The following is a 24,024-nucleotide window of genomic DNA, read 5'->3' on the forward strand; positions in this document are numbered from 1 at the left end:
CATTTTCACTTTGGTGATGCCGATCTTAGCATTTACCTCACAGCATCATTGTGGAGGACAAAGGAATACAGTCCATGATTACTGATTAAGATTCAGCAGCATGCTGGCATCACTGGCAACTATTTACGTACACAACTGAACAAAATACACAACATAGGCTAAGTCGTTTTTAGTTGTTTTAATGTCAAAATGTTCCCCAATTTCCCAACAGTCCCTAAAAATATAATCTGAAAAATGTCACATTGGAATCAGACTGTTGTTCAACAGCCATTTATCCTCCAAAAAAGGCCCATTGCTCCAAACATACAAACTTCCCCTTTCAGTTGTTAGGGATAGGGGTTAAGGGTGAATGTGTTACCACAAGGAGAGTATGTAGTTTTGGAGCAATGGGTATTTGTTTTGAGGATAATGGGTTGTGGTAAAAATAGTCTTTCGGTCCAATTGAGGTTTTGGAATAATGGGCTGCAAATGTAATGATTTTCCCAAACTGACTCCTGCAGTCATTGTTCAGGATATAATATTAGAACCCAGAGAAGGAAAGTAGTCCCTGATCAGACAGTTAACTTTTATCATGCATGTCAATAAGTCAACTGTCCGTTTCACAGAATTAAAACACCTAAAATAACAGCTTGCACGTAACTTCAAGGGCTTGAATTGAGTCAAAGAGGAAAGTCCGCAAATGAAATCATGAGTTCCGGTTCCTCCTAAGTGTTTCATTGTTTTATAAAACGTCATAACAAATAAGGTCAGTGCAACTGCTGTGATGACACACCTGCTGTCACTTCTGTACTGGTTTTAGTCAAATTGGGACACAATGGAGGACAGGTTTTGTAAACAACAGATGCAGCTTGTCATTGTAAATTGATAAAAAGGGAAGGAGAAACTAGAAACAATGGCAATAATTTGACTCAACTATTCACCCAGAGTTGCTCAGCCTTCAAACTGAGTGATTAACCGTGAGTCACTGAGCTTTGCAGATTATCTCGGTCCCTTCTTCCGTCCCTCTCATGACCTGTCTTTTAAGTGTTTAATGGTTCACTTGAGGACTCACTTTCAGTCAGCTACATCTACATGTGTCAGGAAATGATCTGTCAGGGGTTTACAAGCATGCAAACCCATGCCAGATCACTTTAGCTTGCTTTTGGAGAGTTTTAGATTACTATCTCACTCTAACAGAAGAAATATTCAAAACTAATCAGTCATCAGTTGTACTCCGTTGTTTTGACGTCTAAAGTTATCACAGAGACTGAGGCTCAGTCATGGCCAGAAACCTTGAAGCGTGAACTGTAAATCATCAAGACAAGATTAAACATTAAAAGACCACACAAAGACCATTCTTTCACTGTAGTCCGTGTGGTTGGAAAGTCTTGTGGATTCTTCTGGAACTGGAATTTAAATCAGAACACAAACACAGATGGCTGCATGTTTGACTAAAACGCCCTGAGCCCTTTGAAGAGGGATGTCCTCATCGCATATCGTCTCCTGCAGAACGAGCCCGGTAACCCACTGATCGGAGCGCTCGACAAGCGGAGACAAAGATTAGCTGTATAACAAGCCACAGTCATTGTAAACTTTGTTGTTTTATGAGTGCCTTGGCTCGTGAATCATAGTGAATCAGTCTGTGTGAAACCAGACCCTCTCTCTGGCCTGCATTCCTCAACACTAAACTCCCCTGACTGAGCGCTGAGTTACACCAGTGCCTCAAATCTGATCTTTTTTTTAACCATTTATAGATTTATGCAGCTGGCCTTAAAGATTTGTATTTGATTAGCGTGAAAAAGGGATTTCTAAGCATAATTTTTCTTCATTAGTCCAAACAAAGAAGTCTTTCTGCTACAGTTTGCTGCAAGTAAAATCTTACTGCTGCAGCTACATTTAAAACAATAGAGCTCTTCCAGTTTGTATGTGTCCCTTTCCTGTTCCAACATGACAGTGTTGGCATGAACAAAGCCTGCTACACAAAGAAATGGCTTTCCAAGTTTGTTGTGAAAGAATGACTGGCCTGCACAGAGCTCTGACCCAGACCTCCAGGGAACACTGACTCTGAGCCAGATCTTAACATCAGTGTTGTACTTGTAACACACTGTTAACACAGGGCTGATATTTATATCACAGCTAAAGGTTGATGTGGCTAACGTGTTAGCAAACAGTTGCTCACACACTTGGTGGTACTGTTCTCCAGTAGATAGGTGGATAATTTATTGTTCGCTGATAAATAAGGAGATCATTTATTGTCCTGTGTTCGATTGTGCTCAGATAGATTTATAGGACGGAGAGTCACTGCTCAGTCAGTATGCCGTTCACCTTTATCCTCTTGGATCCGCTATCCTTTATTCCTACAGTTTTAAGTTCCCACGGTCCCATGTTACTAGGATCCTAATTTTTCCAATGTCCTATCTTTCAAGCATCTTAGGTTCCTAAATGACTATGTTCCTAGGGTCCTAAGTTCCCAAGGCCCTGTGTTCCTCAGCTTTACTTATGTGCTTTCCTAGGATTCTAAGTTCCCAAGATCCTATTTTCCCTTGTTCTACATATGCTCTCCCAGGATCCTAACTTCCCAGGGCCCTATGTACCTAGCGTCCTAAGTTACCAAGATCCTATGTTCATAGCATTCTATGTTCCCAAGGTCCTATGTTCTGAGGGTCCTAAGTTCCCAAGGTCCTTTGTTCCCTAGTTCTACATATGTGCTGTTCAAGATCCTAAGTTCCCAAGGCCCTATGTCCATAGCATCATAAATTCTCAAGGACCTATGTCCTGACAGCCCTAAGTTCCCAAGGTTCTGTTCCCAAGATCCTACATTCCCCAGTGCTAAATATGTGCATCTGTATCTCTCCTGGGATCCCAAGTTCCCAAGGTCCTATATATGTAGAGTCCTACGTTCCCAGGGCCCTATATGTTCCTAGTGTCCTAGGTTCCTAAGTTCCAGTGTCCCTAGGGTCAAGTTCCCAAGGTACTATGTTCCAAGGGTCCTAAGTTCTCAAGGTCCTGCTACAGACAGGGGATAACAGAGGGCACCGTTACTGTAGTGTGCATTTTTACAGATCAGAGATCTATATCTGTGGCCGGATGGAAGTAGAGTGAAGAAGTATTTTGGGGGGTGGCTGAGCGGTGTTACTGTGAGTGCTTTGCGTGTGGAAGCAGGGAGGGTGGAGGTGGAGAGACCGTGGACTTTAGAGGCACTGTGTGTGATTCTGAGAAGTTTTTTTCCTGTTGGTGACAGAGAGCATGATGACGTAACGTGGAAGCTCATTTCATTCTTTGCTTATTGCAGTTATTATAATATTCTCTGTTCAGAACATGTTATTTCATATTTGGTTCTATATTTTAGGCAGCCAGTGATACTAAAGAGGAGCAAAGATAACAGACGCAGATCCTCGCCTGTCTGGGTTGATTATTCGTCGATCTGTTGGTAATACCTCAGGGCTCCTGTAGGGGGATCATGCTCCTCTCCCTCGTGAAAAAAGAGGAATGAAGGCAAGAGCTGCATGTAGTTGTCTTTCTTCATCCGTTTCCCTTATTATTCCCCTGTATTTAAGGCGATTACCGCACAAAAAGCACTTTGAATTTATGAACACGTGTTTGTAAGTTTCTGCTGTTACTGTGGTTTTATATGGAGGAAGTTTAAGCTGTTCTTTTAACTCTATAAAAACTTAGTAGTTCATTCAAGCATAATACTAAGATAAAAAGGTTCAAAATGTTGAAGATTAGGAATGTATTTGGTTTAAAATGGAAAACCTGTGAACATGGGAAATCAAACAACCACCAGTCCAACATTAGCCAAGTAAAACAGATGTGAGATCTCTCTGTAGTCCCAGCTTGTCATGAAACTCTCCATCTCGCCTAATGCCAGATCATAAAGCCCCGTGAGGCAAATTCTCATTTGTGATTCTGAGCTGTACTTGACTTGAGTAATCATGGTCCATCACAAGTGAGGAATAGAAACAAAAAGGGAACCAACAAAGCAGCCAGATAACTAGTTCAGTGACTTAGTCATTTTCTTATGAATCATCTGGTGTTTTCCATGTTTCTCTGGAAGTTATAGAAAATATAGGGAGTAAAGGGAATATGACGCCAGTGAGAGGTGACTAAATATGCATTTCATTTGGTTGCTAATAATTTTGGATAATCTAAGTTAACCTAACATAATGTTATATGTTCACTGTTTTAATTGTTTGTCCAAATGTTCCTTCCTTTGTTTTGTGTGAATGCATGTTTAGATTAATAGGACCAACAGGAAACAGTTAAATGTACTTTGCTAAGTCTGTAATTCATACTTAAGACTTAAAGTAAACTGATAGAAACTTATTCTGGGCGACAGCTGGTGTTTTTACCCACACACCATCCTGGTCACTTGTATCACTTGGTCTGTGTGACTAACATTAGCGATTGTTCTGTGTTGCTAATGTTAATGGTTTGTCTGCGTAGCAAACATTAGCACTTTGTCTGTGTAGCTAACATTAGCAGTTGGTCTGCATAGGTAATGTTAATGGTTGGCTTGTGTAGCTACCATTAGCACTTGGCCTGTGTAGCAAGTGTTAGCAGTTGGTCTGAGTTGCTACTTTTAGCGGTTGATCTGTGTAGCTAATGTTAATGGTTGGTCTCTGTAGCTAACATTTGCAGTTAGCCTGTTTAGCTCATATTAGCAGTTGGTCTTTGTAGCTAACATTAGCAACTGGTGTGTGTAGCTAATGTTAGCTTTTGGTCTTTATAGGTAGTAAAGATTTCCACCTAGTGAACCTCTTTCCACTGCAGGTCATCATAACAAACTGACTAAGATTAGCTGGTATCATTCTTTATTTTAAAATGTATTTTAAAATTGTAATTGTTCTTCTTGCTTTTCTGTAACTGTAATGGAATACAGTTACCTTCTTTTGAATCCTAATTACAAGTAATCCATTACTCCCCAAGCCTGGTAATTACACAGCTCAACAAAATACATAACATTGACCTAGTCATTTTTAGACATTTAAATGTGTAAATGTTACATATTGTACCTTTAACAGCTCAGTTTAATGATCGGCCCTTATTGTGAATTCATTTCACACAGTTCTCAGTTTGTTTCCCACGATAACTCTGAGTCTGTGTTAAACTGGAAACCCATCCAGCTTTGTATCTGATCGTTTAAGAAGCCTTGACAGGAAACACAGATAATGGGAGCTCACGCTGGGAGTCTGAGCCCCACCGCACAGCTCTGACTCACTGCTGCTCCTCAGCCTGTTTCCTTAGGCCTCTCACTGGAGACCAATAAATATGGATTAACTGTTAACTGATGAAGACGCTGTTAGCTGGGAAAAACAATAGAAACACTCCTCAGGAGGTTAATAAAAATGTTATTCAAGACAAAAATGGCACAGAGACAGACGGACAGACTTCATAGACAAAATGGTAACTTTTAATCATTATGCAATTCACATAACAAATCCTTAAAGAGTAACACAGCAGATAAGAACTCCTCTCTCATGTTTTGCTTCACGCTGATTGCGTAACCTGCTGATGCAACGTTATTATCTTGTCATACTTTTGTAATAAAGTGCACTTTAGTTATTGCAACAAAAGGCCCTCTCATGGGAATTCATCTTACAACCGATCAGTCAGATGTGACAGATTTGTATTTTAAGACCAAAGGTGATATGCCACTAATTTATAATCTAAACTACAACGTATAAAACCCTGTTACTGTTGTCCTGGAAACATATCGGTGCAGTAACAAACAAACTTGTTTCTCCTGGAGGCTCTGTCATACATCCTCCCCCTGTAAAGATGTAAAGACTTAAAGCTGAACCACAGTAATAAAAACAAACTAGTCGTATGAAATGTGCAAAGCCTCCCATACTGTGTACCATTCATTGATTTTCAAGTACAGTGCAAAATGATACAACATTAACCTTGTAGAAGGCACAGACTGGCTTTGGACAGGTTAGGGACTGTAGGAAAAAAAAACATTTAGTCTTAGAAACAACTGCTACATCCTCCTCTCTAATATCACAAAATAACAACATCAAGTGTTTAATTGGTACGACTAGTTTAAGGGCCCTTACACACTAAATTTCCAGTTTGATTAAAAAAAAAAATTGGACAAACAAACAGCTGAACCTTGGTCTGAGCGTAAAGAGATAATCTTGGTCCAGGTCAAACTGTGTTTCTTGTGTGAAAACTTTTTTTTTTTTTTTTTTTGTGACAGTTTGGACTTGCGGACAAGTTGTCCTTTCCTAAACCCCGCCTCTTTTTGCTCTGTGCTCCAGTAACAGTTGAGTGAACTTGGTACGTGGCAGAACCTCGGTCAACTTTTCTGTTTACTTAGAAACGCTGTGTAGTTGGCTTGTCTATGCTAAAAAAAAAAAAATTGAGGATGGTTAAAAGATGCTCCCAGGGGATCTGTTAAATATACAGTCACATCAGAAGTTAGCTAATATTAACACAAGCTAACTAGCTTGCTAATGTTTGATGGAGATAGATAGTTAGATAGTTAGCTAGCATTTTGCAAAAAATGCTACAAAACTGAAAAAACTTCAAATTGAGTTTCAGCTTGTTGTTTATCTGTCCAGCTACAACTGTACTGTTTTGTTTCACTCTCATAGTGTTGTATTCATCTGCGGCGGGCTGCTGTTTTCTGAGACAAAGCTGTAAACAGCCACAGTTCACTACCTGCTCAGCACCAAACAACTATTCTTGTAACTATCAGCTGGAGGTCTCACTGTCTGGTTATCGTCTGGGGATTTCTAATAGGTGGAGACCAAAAACAGAGCTAAAAGAGAGTAATTATTGGAATCATCAGGAACACGACTGCTTTCTACATAAGCAGCTGTTTGCTAACACATAACTAATTAACTTAAATCAGTGCTGTCTTCTAAAGTGGCTAAAAAATCTGTTAGAAAAATTAGAATTTCTTAGCCAGCACCTGTGCAGCTCAACTGAATGCTGGACAAAAATATAAATACCCTAACCCTCGCTTTAGCAAAAAGAAAAGAAAAAACTTTTTTACTCTCTTTCCCCTGTAATAAGTTCAGTACAGTCCCTTGTTCAAATATTAAATAAATATTTAAGAAATACATTTTCATGTGAGCACCGTTTTGCTCACGTTTATAACAGTGCAATGAGAAAACTTTAGACCAACTTGTTACAAAAGAAGTTAGAAAGAAGTTTTTACAAACACAACAATGAAAACTGCAGCAGTTCATGGAGAGTTTTCACTTTTCCACATCAGCAGTGAAGCTGTTGGTCATCATAGACATTCTGAGTCGGTCACAAACGGCTTCTTTAAAGGCTTCGAGGAGAAACAGTAAACTTTTCCAAACTCTTTGGCTTCTTTGACTCACGCGTCTGATCCCCCCCCAGAAAAAGTCTTTCTATGTCTACGACTGACCGCAGGACGTCTTCTGCTTTGGTCAAACTTGATCTTTTAATGAGAGGTTCATGCGAGTCTGTGAAGTTGTGGCTTCGCTGGGGGCACAGGAGGAGTGCAGGGTTTGATCCTGGCAGCCGGAGGAGGGCTGGGCTTGACTGGAGGTACAGGAGGAGCACTCAGTTTGGCTGCCTGATACTGAAAAACAAAACAAGATGAATTTAAGACACATTTAAAATTTAAAAAGTGGTTTCTTTTACATCTAAAACTGGCTGTTTGCGTGGACCGTTTAAAATGTAGAGGAGTTTAATCTGCAACAGAAGATTGGCTGCAATTTTAAGATAAGACTTAAATGATCTCCTGAGGGGAAACTCATGTCACAGCAGCAGCAGTTTAAAAAGGCAGGAAACGGATAAGAACTATTTAAAAATGAATAAACAAACGGACCAAGGTGCCCTCAGGGTCCGATTTAAGACCTGCAAAAGGTTTCACCTTGAAAAGCATACAAGAAGAATGAAAAGGAGTTTAATCAAGTCTGGTCTTGATATCTGGTTTAGTCACTGGGAGCATAAAAGAGCAACAGCTCAGAGTCTTTTCAACGCCTTTTGAGGACCTATAATCATGAGATAACAAAAAAAAAAGAAAAAAGATGACGAAAAGACACATTTTCCCCCTGACCTGTGGGGTTGTTTATTCATCTAGATAGTTTTGGTGTGAGTTGCAGAGTTTTGGAGATATCAGCAGGAGATGTTTGTCTTTTCTCCAGTCTAATGGGACTAAATGGCACTCAGCTTGTGGTGTTCTAAGAGCCAAAAAATGCAGTTGAACAATTCTAAACCAGCGTCTCTTTCCACAAATCATGACCCAGTTACACAAAATAATCCACAGACCCTGTTGTGAGCAGCAGGAACTACTTCTCTCTAGTAGAAAGAAACTAGTTCCTACGTGAAACTGCTCACAACAAGGTCTGTGGTTTCAATTTTTAATTTTTTTTTCGGTGCTTGAAGCACCACAAGCCAAGTGCCAATGACATCTCATTATACTGGAGAGAAGTCAGACGTCTAAACAGCAGATATCAGCAAAAATCTAGATGGAGAAATAGAATTACAGGCCAGAGGGGAAAAAATATGTATTTTTGATTTGGGGCCAGGTTGCATTTTTCAACCTGGACTTTATGCTATGAAACAGGCTGCAGAATAATCCTTATGGACAACTGCAAAGCACCAAATACATCCACTGTAAGTGCTTGTTTAGCCACTGACAGAAACAAAGTAAAACTCATAATTATCTTGGTTCTTTTTTCCACTGTTCCAACAATCACCTCAACTCTGGTTTTGTTTAAATTAACTCTTATTTAACTGAGTTGCTCGCTGTTTTTTCTCACTGCTCCTCTAATATCCATGCTCCCTCTCTCTCTCCTCTCCTGATGTTTTCACATCTGTCTCTGAAATTCAAGCGTTTATTTCGACCAAACCAGAGTTGGTGATTGTTGGAACAATGGAAAGACAAACAAAGATGGTTTTGGTGAATTTTATTTTATTTAGTTTTAAATGATGTGTGTTTTACGACAATAACGTTGCTGTTCCTGTAAATGGAGTCTGGTTAGGTTGGCGAGCGCCAGACTGTCTGGTTCTAGTTAAACAAAAAGGTTCTTACTCTTTAAAAAAAAGAGATCCTGTCTGTAACGTTGTCAGACAACCTCAGTCTGTCAGACCCTTTAATTTGGTCAATTTAGTAATTGCCTCGTATAAGATTTAAGAAAACAAACACCTAATTATAGTAAATTTACAGTAGAATAAAAAACTCTTAGAACTTTACTGATAAATTTAACATATCTAAAGATGATTGGAATGATTTATGAAAACGCCGGACTAGGACGAACAAATACCAGAAAAAAATTGGGCTAAGTTGCAAAAAGAATAAATAAAACTTATTAAAAGAAAGAGATTAAGACATCATTCAAAGTACTATCAAATTGTGTCTCTTATGTAAAATAAACCTACATGTTTCTAAATAAGTGGACGTTGTAACTCTGTATGTTTGACCTTATGTAAAGTATGTGTTCATAATATGGAAACTGTGTGTGAAACAGGCGTCTATTTCACACAAGTTAGTCACTTGACCACTGTGGGTAATTAAAATGAACCCAGTTAGTCATACTGAAGTTATGATGTGTTACAGTGTGTGTATATATATAATGTATATATATATATAGTACACATAACATATGGGTATTTGTGGCTGAAACTAATCATTATTGTCATTAAAGATGATCAATCTATGTTTGTTAAACTTGTTGTTTGAACGTTGGTGTTAGCAGTAATGAAGTGTACTGAGATCAGTGAGAGCGGCTGCAGGTGTGACTCACCTGTGGTTTACTCAGAGGAGGTAAAGGTTTAGATGGAGGTTGAGGTTTTGTCTGTGGTGAAGAAGAAGAAAGTCAGTAAGACGTTTGTGTGTTTAAAGTGAAAAAGTCATATTCAGAGTTGAGTTTTTAAAGACCTGTGTGCTTCACAGACATGATGTTAAAGTGTTCAAGTCTGCTGATATATTTTTCTTCTCGTCAACAAATCTGATGAAAAGACCAAAATCAACAATGAACTGACAGAGAAGAGCCTGATATTTCTTCTTCTGCTGTTTCACAAAGCTCCATTGTTCTAAAACGCATCAATGAGCCACACTGTTGCACCGTCAGCACATGTTCCTACATTACCATGAATGAACACACACACTGTAGTTCATTTTAATTCAGTCCCACACACACCGTCCTGCTGCCTCAAACACTCACTAGAGCAACAAATGTGGGTAAATCCACCGCTGAAAACGGGCTGTACTAATGTTATTTTCTTACATTTGAGGCCTCTGTTGAGGTGACGTCTGTCGTCATATTTTATGAAGTTACCCCCCAAGAACAAAATCCTCAAATTAAATAAAGTTAATCATCCAGTTAGTTCTGTGATACGTTGTGGTTTTGGTGTTTTCATGGAATTAGTTGATAGTAAGAGAACTACAGAATGACACCAGCCTGGTCCTTTAAGCAGCTGTCTGTAACTTTCTGCATGTATTATTTAATCTGACTTTTGAACTTTAGCAGCCAACATGAGCAGCCAACTCTGAATGTGATCCTGAGTTTGCATAATGCATCAGATCACATTGCAAGTTTTTTTTTAGGCTTACCAGCTCAGTTTGTGAGGTCGGAGACACTGAAGACACTTTATTTGGTGGCTGGGAAGAAAAAAAAAAAAAAACAGTTAATCACTATAACAGCACTTTGCAGTGACACTGTAAATGCTGCTCATCTGTAACCCGCCTGCACGATGAACTTATACATCCAGACATGAATTTCCATGACTGATTTTCCGTTCAGTGGCTGCTGTGTGTACCTGTGGAGCAGGTCTGCTGGGAGACACACTGAACATCAGAGGGGTGCAGGGTTGTGTTGCTGTTGATTCCATGAAAGTTGGCTGACTGATCTGAGGTCTGTCTTTAACGCTCGACTCCTGGAACATGGGGTTCAGCTTGTCTGGAGCTGAGTGCACTTTCCTGTGAACGCGACATTTATTTAGCTGTGAAGTAAAAGACTGAAACAAAACAAAAAGAAAAAAAAACAGACGAGCTCAGCTGCACATGAGACACAAGAGACGTAAAGTCTACCTTTTAGAGGTGTAGTTGTCCATGTTGTCCCTCCTACAGCACATCAGTCCTGCGACCACCAGAGTGATCACCAGAAGGATGGAGAGGACCGAACACACAACCGGTATTATCACATTCTGATCTGCAGGCACAGACAGGAAGATCACACTCTGTTGTTATAATCCTCTATGCACACTGTTTATGTCATACTGTATGAAAGATACTAAGTATATTAAATATAACTCATAACATAAAAAACACTTAACTCAGCGGCGTGTTGCTGCCACCTTGACAGAAAAATATTTGCTCCGTTCTGAAAACTGCTTTGAGTCTGTGGATCTTCTTCTGTTATTACAACCAACTCATCATGTTATAACAACTAGTTTTAACATGACAGCCTGAATTTGTGTGATTAAAGAAGGTTTTGTGACATAACAGTAAAAATTATCTTATTAAAACGAGAAAATCGTTATGAGGAAGTCAGCATTTCTTGGGTCACGGTGGCAGCAACATGACAAACAATGAGAAGGTCAACATCGTACAACGCCTGAACAAAGGATGACAGCTGCGCAAAATCAAGAAGAAAAAGGGTGGTGTTTGTTTGATGCACCAGTACTGATGAATTTTCACTTTGTTGATCAATTTATGTCATAATTTGGAGGAAAAGGGGAACAGTCAAGCACCTTAGTAGGAAAATCACTGAAAATAAAGGTGTCACAAGTTTTTTGGTTTGTTCTGGTTAAAGACCGGTGCACACCCTGTTCTGAAGTATTTCACAACACCGTCCTGTTCTGAGTTTAAGTGTTTCTTCTTCCTCATTTATGTTTGTTTTTAGCTGTTTACTGTGAAGGCTGAATAGTTGCACAATCACTTGGCAAACTGTTTTCGATTTTATAATGTAGCAATTAGCTTCTTGTACAAAAGGTTCCCATGTGAAAGGCAAAGACTTGTGTGCCATTGTTTTATAAGATAACACACGGTGCAGTTTATATTAAATGTTAATTAAGATAAAAAGTCTAGAATAAAATTGAGTAGCACCAACAAGTATTAGTTTTTTAAGCTGATTAAATTATGATAGAACTTGTTGCACAATGATGTTGCACCAAACTTTAAACTCTAATTTAAAATGTGATCATTAACTTGAAACGTGTTCTTTAGGAGGTTTCTTTTAAAATGGCTGCATCTTCTATGAAACAAAGTTAAAGGAGAGTCAGAACCTCACTGAATTCAATGAAGTGTCTCTTCCTCTTTTTCCTTAATGTTCTGTTGTCTATTTTTAGATCTTCTGTTACCAAACCATTACCATATTGTTCCGTTATTTCAGCCGACAAGTTTTTCTCAAAGGAGGAGAACTTTGAGTTTTTCTGCTTTAATTTAGGTAAGTTATAACCTTCACACTGATTAAACTCTATTTTATTTTGTTTCACATCAATAAACTTGGATTTGCTAAATGAATAAGAATATTTTCAGGTTAAGTTAATCTTAGATTAAATTGATATTTGTTAGTGCAGCCCAGTCTAAATCTAATCAGAGTTTTAGGCTTTAACCTGACTTCAGTTTTCAGCTGTATCAGGAACAGTCGATCAGGTGAAAGCTGGAAACAGGAGCTCACTCATAATGAATCATTCATGTTTCTTTCTTACTGGAAGAATGATTCAGTGAGCAGGTGTGACCTGTTTTTTTCTGCTCTGCTCACTGAGAGATGACCTTCAGTTTAATATAAGACATAAGATTTTATATTCCGTAACCAAACCTGCTCAAAAACTTTGCAAACTTTCATGGATATAAAATCAATTCCAGTGAGGTGTTGTGTACCTTGAGGTAAATCTGCGTACTGGACGTCACAGTAAGGTGGAGCCCAACCAGGGTTACAGTGACACTCTTTCTTGTGATTACACACCTAAAGAAAAAATGAATTTAGACATGAGTCAAGCACTCCAACATGCACTTTGGTCCAGAAGAGTCTGATTAAAAACAGATAGATGAGATTTCAGAACTTAAAATAACTCTCTTACCCCATTGTTGTTGCATTTCTTGGCACAATCCACTCTTCCCCCGTAAACCGATACATCCACACATCTGTTGTCCAGACAAACCTGCGCACAAACGTTTGATTCTGAGCAAAAATGTCCGACAGAATTAACAAAACTTACGTAACGTGTCTCCCCACTGAAAGTTTTACCTTATTTGGTCCACATCTGGTCCCTTTTGGCACCATGTCGATGTTTCTGGTCTTATCGTCATCCACAGCGACTTTACATTCTGTCCCAAACACAGTGTAGGACGCCCGTTTACCTGTGATGGATTCACCGCCTCCTCCGCAGAAAATAGATCCACACCTAAGATTCCTACAAAAAAAACAGAAAGATAAATCAACGAATGCACAGACAGACATTGGGGTCGTGTTTATTTGGTTAATTCTGAGTGTCTTTCGGAGTATTTTGTGGTAACTTTAAAACAGAAACTAAGCTACAGCTTCAGTAGGAGGTTTAATATAAATGCTGATAAAACATACGCTGGTGAACAGGGGGTGTAGCCGAATTTAGTCCTCCCACAGTTGGCGCCTTCTTCGCCCCGTTTGTTCAGGTCAAAACAGATGTTTGATCCAACTCTGGTCCCTGAGGAAAGAAGATATTTATCATTAATATCTTAAACATGTGGAAGCCCTTTTATGCCAAGAGAAGAGAAAAGTGATGAAAAGTTAAACGCACAATATGTAAGTTCTGGTCTCTCACATTAAAATAATGACAAGTTTGATGACATCTGAGGAAACATGATCATGGGAGTTCTTTTCTTCATTGTTAAACAACCAAGACTTGCAGATGAAAATCAGACGTGACTGAATCAATAAAATTATTGATACATATAGACAGTATAACTCAGGAGAATCCAAAATAAGGACATCAGTGTCCTGGTCGATGCATATAAACAGAATTCAATCACATCTGATTCAAAACAAAAGTTTAGTCACATTCATGACTTCCTGTCTCATATCCTCTGTCATATCCGCCGTATCCTGTGATTTCCCAGAAGTTATAGAAACTAGCAGCTTGCAGGAAACGCGCCATTAAATAATGTATTTCTCTGTGTTTGCCTGTTTGGACCAGTTGGAAACATTTGGGATAATCTAAGCACAAAACTCAACAACACATATAGCAAATATCCAGTGTTTTCAGACATTTTAATGTGCAAATGTTATGTGATATAGCTCTAGATCTGTTGAAAGCGAAATAAAAATGGTGGCTTCAGCAGATTTGGATTACACCAGACGAGCTGTATGGAGGCATATTATGTTTTTTTTGTTTGTTTTTTTAACATTTGAAAACTGGTCACCATTCACTTCCATTGTTTGGGAGATTCAGTAACACTGTTTTCCTGTGAAACTCCAGCAGTAGATAATGACTGAATTTTCATTTTTGGGTGAACTATCCCTTCATTGTAGATCTGATCCACCATCCAGCACCTATTTTAGTGAGATATCTTTTGAAACTCTCACTTTCTTCTCCCTCTAGCGGAGCTAACCAATGACAGGCTGTTAACAGGTGAGGCAACAAAATCCAAAATGTAAAGTTTGTGCAGAAATACAGTTAATCTTTATGAATCATATGGATACCGAATTGACAAGAAGACGTCTTAAAGGGAGTTTGGCATAATATTTTTTCCTGTGCACACAGCTTTAGTTAACTCAGACTGGTAATATGCATATATATTAACATTTTGTCACCACTGAAGAAGAAAACTGCCTCACCTCCCCTTTTCTGACACTAATTTACACTCCTGCTTTCAACTACAAGTAGGTGCCCATGGATGTTGGGATATCATTGAAGTTGGGCATGTTAAATTAATCAAGTCTAGTATTTGTATATTATATTTATTATTTGTATTTTATTTATATAGCACCAAATCATCACAGAACCTGTTAGGACACTGAATCTGATTTCTGATACCTTCTTTGTTTAGAGGAACAGATTATATTCATGGTATTCATCTAATTCTCTGCAGTCCTTAATAATAAAAAGACAAACTATTAACAGTGTTATTTTCCGCCATGTGACACTGTAATGTACTGAAGCTGCTTGAAATAGACTGATACTGAAAGCTCTTTGAGTCTCAGCTTGTTTATTCAACAGATAAAGGGGAACACTGATGTAAATAGTGTCCTTGTTTTTATGTAAATGAGCGCAGTAACTGATGGCGGTGCGTTGGGCGTACCTGCTCCGAACAGCCTCCAGCAGTGCTGCTCGTACGTGGGACACTGGCCGTTGTAGCAGTATCCCTCTGTCTGGTCTTTGCAGGGTTTGCCGTTCATCTCGAAGCTGTCCTCGGGACAGTGCTCCGACAGTCCAGTGCAGTACTCGGGCAGGTCACAGCCGCCGGCCGCCGCTCTGCACACGCCTCCAGCCTGTTTGAACTGAGCGATAAAGTTCATTTCAGGTGATTTACTCAAGCACAAGGTAGCTAGACGGTGTATATAATTAGCTTATCTATTTATGTGGCATTTTATCTTCGCACCACCTGTCACTAGAGGAAGTCTGTGGTGTGTCACACAGAAACAGTATGATATCACCCTGTTTCCTGTTATTCCGATCTACGTTCAGATTATTATCAAACTGTTGCTGTGGGCTTGAAGAGGAACCTTTAATGCTCACAGTCATTAGCCAGCAACCACATGTGTCTCTCTGATTGTTATATTTAAACATCTGGACGAGTTCCCATGTGAAAGTGAAATTCATGATTCGTTTCAGTCTGGTTTTAGACAAGGACACAGTACAGAAACAGCAGTGATAAAAAAAATAATAATTAATGATCCCAGAGTGAGCGCAGAAAAATGTATCTGTTCCGACGCTTCTTGAATCAACTGCTACATTCGACACAGTCGGTCATAAGATTCTTTCAGACAGAATTAAAAATTGGATTGTCTTAAAGGTACATTTTTAAACTGGTTCAACACAAATCTCACGAGCAGAAAAGTAGTATAATAGTGTGTTTGGTGTTCCACAGGGTTCAATTCTCGGTCCTTTATTACTCTGTTTATATATATATTACCTAATTGTTGGTAAACTTGTTGGTGACCATGGTGTGAATTATAATTGTTATGCTGATCACACCCTGCTGTACTTATCTGTAATTAATCTGTAATGATGGCAAAACAGAGATTTTCATAATTGGTACAAGTGAACAAAGATAAAAGATTTTGGCACTACAGAACAAGCTGGAAGCAAAAAAAAAAACCTGGGTGTTATTCTATTCTATTAGTTCTTAATTGTGCAACCGAGCTCTGCTGTAATTTAAATCTGGATTTACTCATTTAAACCTAGTTTTGCTAAAGCTAATCCAGGTTTAATACGTCTCTGTTGGTACAACTCAGTCTTAGTCTTCCTAAGAATTCTGGTGGAAACTCACACAACAACTTTGGATTTTTATCTGACAAAGTTTAAGAGTTTAAAAGCGACACTAAATGCAGCTGGGTAAAAAGTACCTTGCAGTTGTCACAGCACTGTCCCTGAGCACACTGGGATCCTTCAGTCAGACGACAAGTTGAAGCATCACAACAAGGATTCTTACATTCCTAGAAAAGAACAACACAAAATCCTTTTCAGATGTGTGGATGAACTGCAGTGATTAAAGTTTTAAAGATTTACATAAGCAGCACCTTTTCCTAGAATCTCATCTCTGATGCAGGAGCACACAGGAAAACTATTTTTATTTCTGCGGCTGCTCTACCTTCCCTTTAAGTAGCTGTAACTTCTCACACAGGAAATCACACCAGTCAGCGAAAACAAAAAAACCTAAACTTCCTTCACCAGATGATGTATTTAAACTTTCAAAGGTCTCTGAAATGACTGATCTGATCCTCTCCTGAGAGTTTTACCTCCACGGTGCCACAGTCACACTCCTCTCCAGCGTCCAGCAGGCCGTTGCCGCAGCGTGGGACCATCGTGATCGTCTTCACTGAGCTCGACGGTCTGGACAGGCAGCTGGGCTGAGCGCGCTCCAGGAATTCAGTGAGCTGCTGCACGCTGCAGTCGCTGAAGAACTCTGGGAACGCTTGACTTGATGTCCTAAATAGGAGAAAAGAGATATCAGCTTTGTAAAAACTCAATAAACACCTGTTCATGTTGTGAGTCCAACTATAAAACTATAGCAACATGTGGCCAAACAGATGTGGACACCCAAACATTACATTTGTCACATTCTCCCACAATTAAGTCCTCTATTTTATTTTCTTACTTTTTTACAGATTTATTCTTTTTTATGTCACTTATATGAGTGGCTTATCCTAAACTGCGGACAGAGGGTGTCCACATACTTTTGGCCACATAATTTTGAATGTACAAGCTCAGCGTTGACGATGTTTAAGTTGTAATATCGAACACAGAACAATAAATATATTTCCAAACACACAAGACAAGAAATCCTCACAGTATTTGCAGGAACGTCCGTACCTGAGCTTATCTGCCATCACACAGTTCCCGCTGCTGTAAAATGGACCACACTCGCATCCTGCAGTATCGTGGGACAAACCAAAGTTATGTCCCATCTCGTGAGCGATGGTGGAGGCGAGGCCTGTCGGGTTGTCATGGTGATCCTGGGGGAGAAATTCAACAGAACGTATCGTAAAACACTCCCTTTATTTATCAGGTCATAATAGACTGATAAAAAACAAATAACTGTCATACCGGTGAGCTGACCTGCCCTTTTACTCACTGTCTGCACTCATTTTCTTGTTCTATGCTGTTTCTATTGTTGTGTCACATGTTGATGGTGCAACTGAACAACACACCTGTTTAATGATTGGCTGTGTGTGTCAGTCATAGCACACCACTCCATTATCAATGGATATTACAGGCTGTTTATGAGCCAGGGTATATTCTTTATGTGATTTAATGGCAGTTTGCAGTTTCTTATTACTGCTGATGAATATCAGTATCATTTCACTGCCCAGGATTAGTGTACGCTATATTTAGAATATTTTCACAGATTTACTGTTAGACAGCCTTCTCCAATGTGAAGCAGCCATTAAATAAGTCGAATATCGCTCTCTCCAAAGCCACCAGACTCCATTGGCAAAACCAGTCATTTTACCTCACAGAATACAGGGGTTGTTGGTCAATCACTGCCTCGATCAGTTAGTTTGTTTGTGTTACTGTGTGAATTTGGCATTTTAAAAAGTTAGTTTGGATTCATCAAAGTCACACAGTAACAAAAACAAATTAACCAATGAAGGCAACTGTAGACCAGAAACTCCATGTTCTGCAAGTTAAAATGATGTTTTTGCCAATGGACTCTGGTTGCTTTGTAGAGAGGAATATTTAGCTTGTGTAACAGCAATGTCTCATCAGAAAAGGCTGTCTGGTAAAGCAGTGAAAATATTCTAAATATAGCGTACACTTAAAATCTCTCCAAAGCAACCGGACTCCTTTGGCAAAACCACTAATTTTACCACGTTGCTGGTCTACCACTGCCTTGATCGGTTCATTATATAGTGTCAGAGAAGGCCGTCTGACATACACTGACTATGGATAAGTTCATCACACAATCCCATGTAAAATAACCCAAACTAACCCTTGAATGTCGTTAGAATTCATACCTGATTGACTCCACCTGAGTTTTCAGTACACATGGCGAACTTATTTGCCAGTCCGACTGTGTCTCCAACAAAATCTTTGCCCCTGTTGAGGGAAAAAGTCGGACATCAGGTCAAACTGGCAGCATCACAGTGTTCAACATCTGCACAGACATCTAAGACCGATCCTCACGTCACAAACTGGGCACAGTCGTGCTTCGTCCTCTGCAGGAGATCGGCCTGACGCCACAGGAGGAAGTTGTCCAGAGCTCTCTCTGAATTCATGTCAACGTCGATGTAGTCTTTGTTAGTCCAAATCTCCAAACCCACCAGCATGACCCGAATGTTCAGAGTTCGATAGAGCTGCAGGCAGAGGAGGAGGAGGAGGAGGAGGAGGAGGAGGAGGAGGAGGAGGAGGAGGAGGAGGAGGAGGAGGAGGAGAGTGAGCTGTCAGCTTTGGCAAACAGCTTCCAAAACATGAGCTTCAACAGGAAAATAAAATTTACCTTGTCAACGTGATTTATAGCTCCAAGAATACGGGATTTAGTCTCTCTTCCATATCGCTTATACTGGAGGAAGACAGGAGACCAACATGATCAGACTGATTTAGTGATGGAGACTAAAGTTTTAAAGGAATTAAAATGAGAGATTTACCTCAGTGTTATCCACCACCACAAACAGCTCGACAAACCTCTCTGGACCTGAGATGGGTTTAGGTTTCTGAAGGAGAAAAGACGCACGAAGCCAACCTTCATACTGATATTCTTATTTAAATCAACATAAAGAACATGTTGGTATGATGCATCTCTTAGCTCATCCTATATTTATAACAATAAAAGACGTATCAGTACAGATTTAAGCATTGTATTTTGCTCTAAATGATGCAATATTAACCTGAAAACTGAAACAAAGAAAAAAGAAAGAAAGGAGAGCGGAACAGAAACAAGAGCAGAAACAATAGTTATGTGTTCACACATATTTTCACACATTCTCATGCACATTCATACAAATACAAGTATAAACCTGCGTATTACATGAGACTCACGTGACCTACCCATGATCTGGACCTGAAGAAGCTGGCGTGCGGAGGGCCCTGGTCCCCGTCCCGGTCATACGGCGTGGTGTCGTTGGACGAGGAGCCGCAGCCGGACCTGCTGCTGACCTTCAGGTGCTCCTGTCTGTAAACTGCATGATCACCGTCATCGGACCGTCCCAGAGGTTCGATCAGGTAAACCTGCTGCCGGGCTCTGACGAAACCACTGCAAACACAGAAAACAAGAGGATCAACACTTCTCTTACAGACCTGTTAAAGTAAATGTGATTCAACTTACAAATGTAAGTAGTTTTGTTCTCTATGATCAGGCTGTAAACACAGGAGTGTTCTGGGTGCATTTCTTGGTTTGAAAAATAGGCCAGCTAAAAAGTTAGTTTGCTGAGTTAGTCTACTCATGATGGCTCAGCAGAGAAGCTCTTTTCTCCTCTTTTGAGAAAAACCTGTCCATCAATTTATCAACTGTAGGGACAGATAGAAAAGGTTTTGCTGAGGTTTAAATTTAATCTGTATCAATAATAGGCCAGTTTGAAAGTTTGGTGCGGCATGATTTAAAGTTAAACCAGATTTAATTTGCAGGAAAAGGAAAGAGAAGTGTAGTAAAAAGACTTATTAATCAAAAGCCCACAGTTTTTAATTTAACTGATTAAAATAATCAGTTGAAGGTATTAAAAGGCGTCAACCACATGTTGAAAATCTAACCGATTACTAAATATCATGAAGCAAGACATTTCACAAGTACAAGAGAAACTTTTACTGCAGGTAATGTAACTGGTAAATTACAAACAGGAAGTTTGAAGCTGCATTTTCTTACCTAATACCTGAACAGATCCCGACACTGACCGAAGAGTCCTTCATGCCTTCAATACGGCCGTGATAGAAACAGTGATCCTGCACACAAACAATACATTCATTACATTATAAAGACATCAGTGTGTTCACTCTGCTGGAGTTCGTTTACATTCTTCTCGTAGCTGTTTCTCACAAAGAGTTTCTTTGTTTTAACCTCCATGAAATTATGAATCACAGTTTAGGAATGTCAGATCTTTATCACTTAAACTCCATATGGTTCAGGTGAAATAAAGAGTTTCACAATATATATCACTTCTGTTTGTATATTAAGACAAAATATACAAAGGTGCAGATACAAAATGTAGCATTCATTTCTGTGTAACCTGCATGTATTTATTAGAATATTTGACATTAAATATTCATTTCTGTGTAGGAAAAACATCAAGCAGTAGAAACAAAACATGCTAATAGTTGGAAATAGTTTTTCAATGGAGAAAAATAAAATAAAATAAGAAAAACATTTTTTAAAAGTCCTCCCTGATACAGCCTCAAAAGATCTATAATAACTTTTAATTAATATAAAAATATGTAATATTTGTTCTTGTTTTTCAATATTACTGGAATGAATTGTATTTCAGGTGTTTTACTGTTACTGTCCACCTTCTGTACACTGTATAATTATCAAGTTAAAGTTTATTTGTCATTACAGCTGTAAAAAATGTCAAATACAACATAAAAGCATTAAGACATAAAACAAGATATTTACAGTAAATGTACCTGTAATAATACTTACACATGTGTACAGTGTGGTCAAGCGGTTAAATATTATGTACATGGTATATATATTTGTGTTTGTGTCAACACTTATTTTTGTATATTAAATGTCATAAAATAAGAGAAAACACCTGATTTCCCATCATTTTCAATCTATTCCCATCTTTTAAAATGTCATCTTTCCACGCTCAGCTTCAGTGTTAAAATATTCAAGTAGAATCTGACCTCATCTGGTGATGATGTCACCCGTTTTCCATCATCTGTATAGTGTGTTTCAGTGTAGCCTCTCCCAAGAAGATTCCTACAAAACAGACACGGAGAAATCTACAACACGAAGTTTCTTTTTCATACATTTCAATATCGAAACACAGTTGGAGTTGATTTGAAAGGCTGATTAAACAATTAAAAACAATATTTACCTGTTTTTTTCCAGGTGAATTGTGTGGTTCCTCCCTTCAACAGCTAGTTCGTACCGAATCGTATCAGGATACAACTGTTGAAAATTATCACAAAAACAATCACACACACAAAAAGAAACTATTGATAACTGTGACAATCAGACACATTTACAAGACTCTACATTTACTGTAATAAATAAATAAATTCATTAAAATAAATACATCTAAAAAGTTGGAACCAGCAAATGTTTGACATTTTTGCTAGAAAAGTGACTAACGATTAATTTATTATCAAAATATTTGGCAACAGCTTTGTTTTAAATCAACTAATCTATTAACTGACAAATTTACAGTTGTAAACGTTTTCAGGGTATAAAACAGGAACTACAGTAAATCCTGCATGAACAATAATTAATCAGTAATAAAACACACTTTTACTTTTGATATCTTACATTTTACAGTTCATTTTAGTGACAATACTTCTGTACTAGAGTGCAGGATTTTTATTTGTAATGGACTTTTTTTCATACACGATATGCGATGTTGCTACTTTTACTAAGAAATGAGATCTTAACAGGGTTTCTGCAGGTTTCAAAAACTTAAATTCAAGTCTTTTTAAGATATTTTTAAATCATTATGATACAATTTAAGAACTACTTCACATCTATACTGGAAAAAAAAAAGTGCATGGTTATAGTTTCCACGTTGGTTTTTGTTTTGTAGATCTCACAGCATGATCAGTTTTTCCCAAAAACAAATTTAAAAGCAAGACTAAAGTTAATGCAGCTTTATGAACATGTTAACTTCATAATTCAATCAACTTTTAGGATCTGTAAACTTATATTTAAGATATTTTAAGGTCTAAAATTCAGATTATTAGATTTGAGAGTTTTTAAAACTTTTTACAGACCTGCAGAAACCCTGTTGTACTTCTTCCAAACTGATCTTATTCCATGTTCTGTGTGCAGAATCATTATATGACTGTCAGGTCTGACAGGTGGGTGAGGTAGGTGCGCTTGGTGTACTCACCTGGTCGTCCTGAAGGCTCCTCTTCTGTCTCCCTGGAAGTCTCTGCGGTCTGACCACCTCATATTTGTCCACATGTGATAACATCCCAGAGCTCTGCACCACACAAACTATGCACACAAAACAAACAACACTTTACTATTATAATTATTATTATTATTAGTTGCATTTAAATTATTACAAATATGTGGAGACTGTGAAGTATCTACATGTGTTTACCACAGTTCAAGGAAGTCATGGACACTCCCTGATTAATTACTCTCTTTGTTTGAAAAGAAAAACGTTGACATAGCAACAAAAAATGCCTTAAGACATATTTAATATCATTATAAGAAGCAGACAGCACATTAAAAGCTTTTTATCCTGTTTTTCCAGTCAAACATCTTTTTTTTAAAAATTTGGTTTGTTAAAGGCAGTTTGTTATATTAAGTCAGGAAAATACTTTGCGCATATTAAAAGTGTTTTAATCCGGATCAGTTATAAGTATAAAGTGCAGTGTAAACGTACCGCATGTGAGCCACAGTGAGACGTTGGTCGCTCCCTTCATGGTGCAGCTCTGCTCGGACTCCGCCGCTCATCTGTTACCGTTAACCTTACTCCACCGTGAATCATCGGGGCCAGCTGTTCCGTTAAAGCTCCGCCTCCGGTTCACTCTTATCGCCGCCTCACATATTTACCGGAAACAAACGGTCAAGCGAACTACGGTTAGAAACACGCTTCCGGTGAAATGAAACCCGTCAAAATAAAATCACTCATTTGTAGTCTAATTTATGAGCCTTCACGTAGCAGTCGCTTATTTACCGGGAAAAAATCGAAACGTTAGTTTCCCTTGTTATCAAGCCGCGAGTTATATCTTTAAAATTATTTTAACGGGTTCACAGCGTCTTCTGTGTGTGTGAGATGATAAAATGTTTGACCGAGGACAAACCAACTTTGGCTACAATCGTGACTAGGTGGGAACCCCAGATCCGCGTAAGATCTCGCAAGAGTGATTATTTTAAACCAAACCTTGATCTTTCCCGTACCCTAATTAATTGGGGTTTTTTCCGCCATAGACCTATGAAGATCTAACTACAGTGAAATCACATTATTAAACACAATTAATGCATACAACACAAACAATAAAGAAACTAATACAAATCTCGCGAGTTTCCCAAACCTGGGGTTCTCGTATAGACTTGACCGTTTGGGACAGGTGTAACTCCCGCCGCGCCTTTCGTACCAGCGAAGAATTAAGTATTGATTGATTATCAGGCTGATTATTATCGCAAGTAACTGATTAATCACTCAGTCTTAACACGTAAAAAAAAAAAGAAAAGAAAAAGAAAGAAAGAAAGAAAGAAAACCGCTCATCATTCACAGCTTAAAGTTCAAATTTCAAAGTTCTTTTGTTAAACAAGTAATCCAAAACCAAAAGACTTTTCATTCGTTAACATGTGAC

General features: G+C 38.6%; 1 protein-coding gene across 1 annotated transcript; it reads right to left on the bottom strand.

Annotated features, from left to right (window-relative positions):
• Positions 1–6,465: 6,465 nt before the first annotated feature.
• Positions 6,466–23,242, bottom strand: adam8b (ADAM metallopeptidase domain 8b). The gene is made up of 23 exons (XM_084740055.1): positions 23,091–23,242; positions 22,587–22,693; positions 21,579–21,652; positions 21,385–21,460; positions 20,408–20,484; positions 19,597–19,801; positions 19,197–19,262; positions 19,049–19,111; positions 18,736–18,905; positions 18,567–18,648; positions 17,422–17,564; positions 16,848–17,037; positions 16,455–16,544; positions 15,188–15,386; positions 13,491–13,593; positions 13,158–13,323; positions 12,991–13,071; positions 12,791–12,875; positions 10,997–11,117; positions 10,726–10,885; positions 10,520–10,567; positions 9,711–9,761; positions 6,466–7,540 (listed from the first exon to the last, which is right to left on the bottom strand). Exons 1-23 carry the CDS (start codon positions 23,128–23,130, stop codon positions 7,412–7,414), a joined length of 2,526 nt encoding a protein of 841 aa, XP_084596181.1. The 5' UTR covers positions 23,131–23,242; the 3' UTR covers positions 6,466–7,411.
• Positions 23,243–24,024: the final 782 nt, after the last annotated feature.

Source organism: Lutjanus erythropterus, chromosome 17 (genome assembly GCF_056507025.1).
Source record: "Lutjanus erythropterus isolate fLutEry1 chromosome 17, fLutEry1.hap2, whole genome shotgun sequence".
NCBI classification, from domain to species: Eukaryota; Metazoa; Chordata; class Actinopteri; order Lutjaniformes; family Lutjanidae; genus Lutjanus; species Lutjanus erythropterus.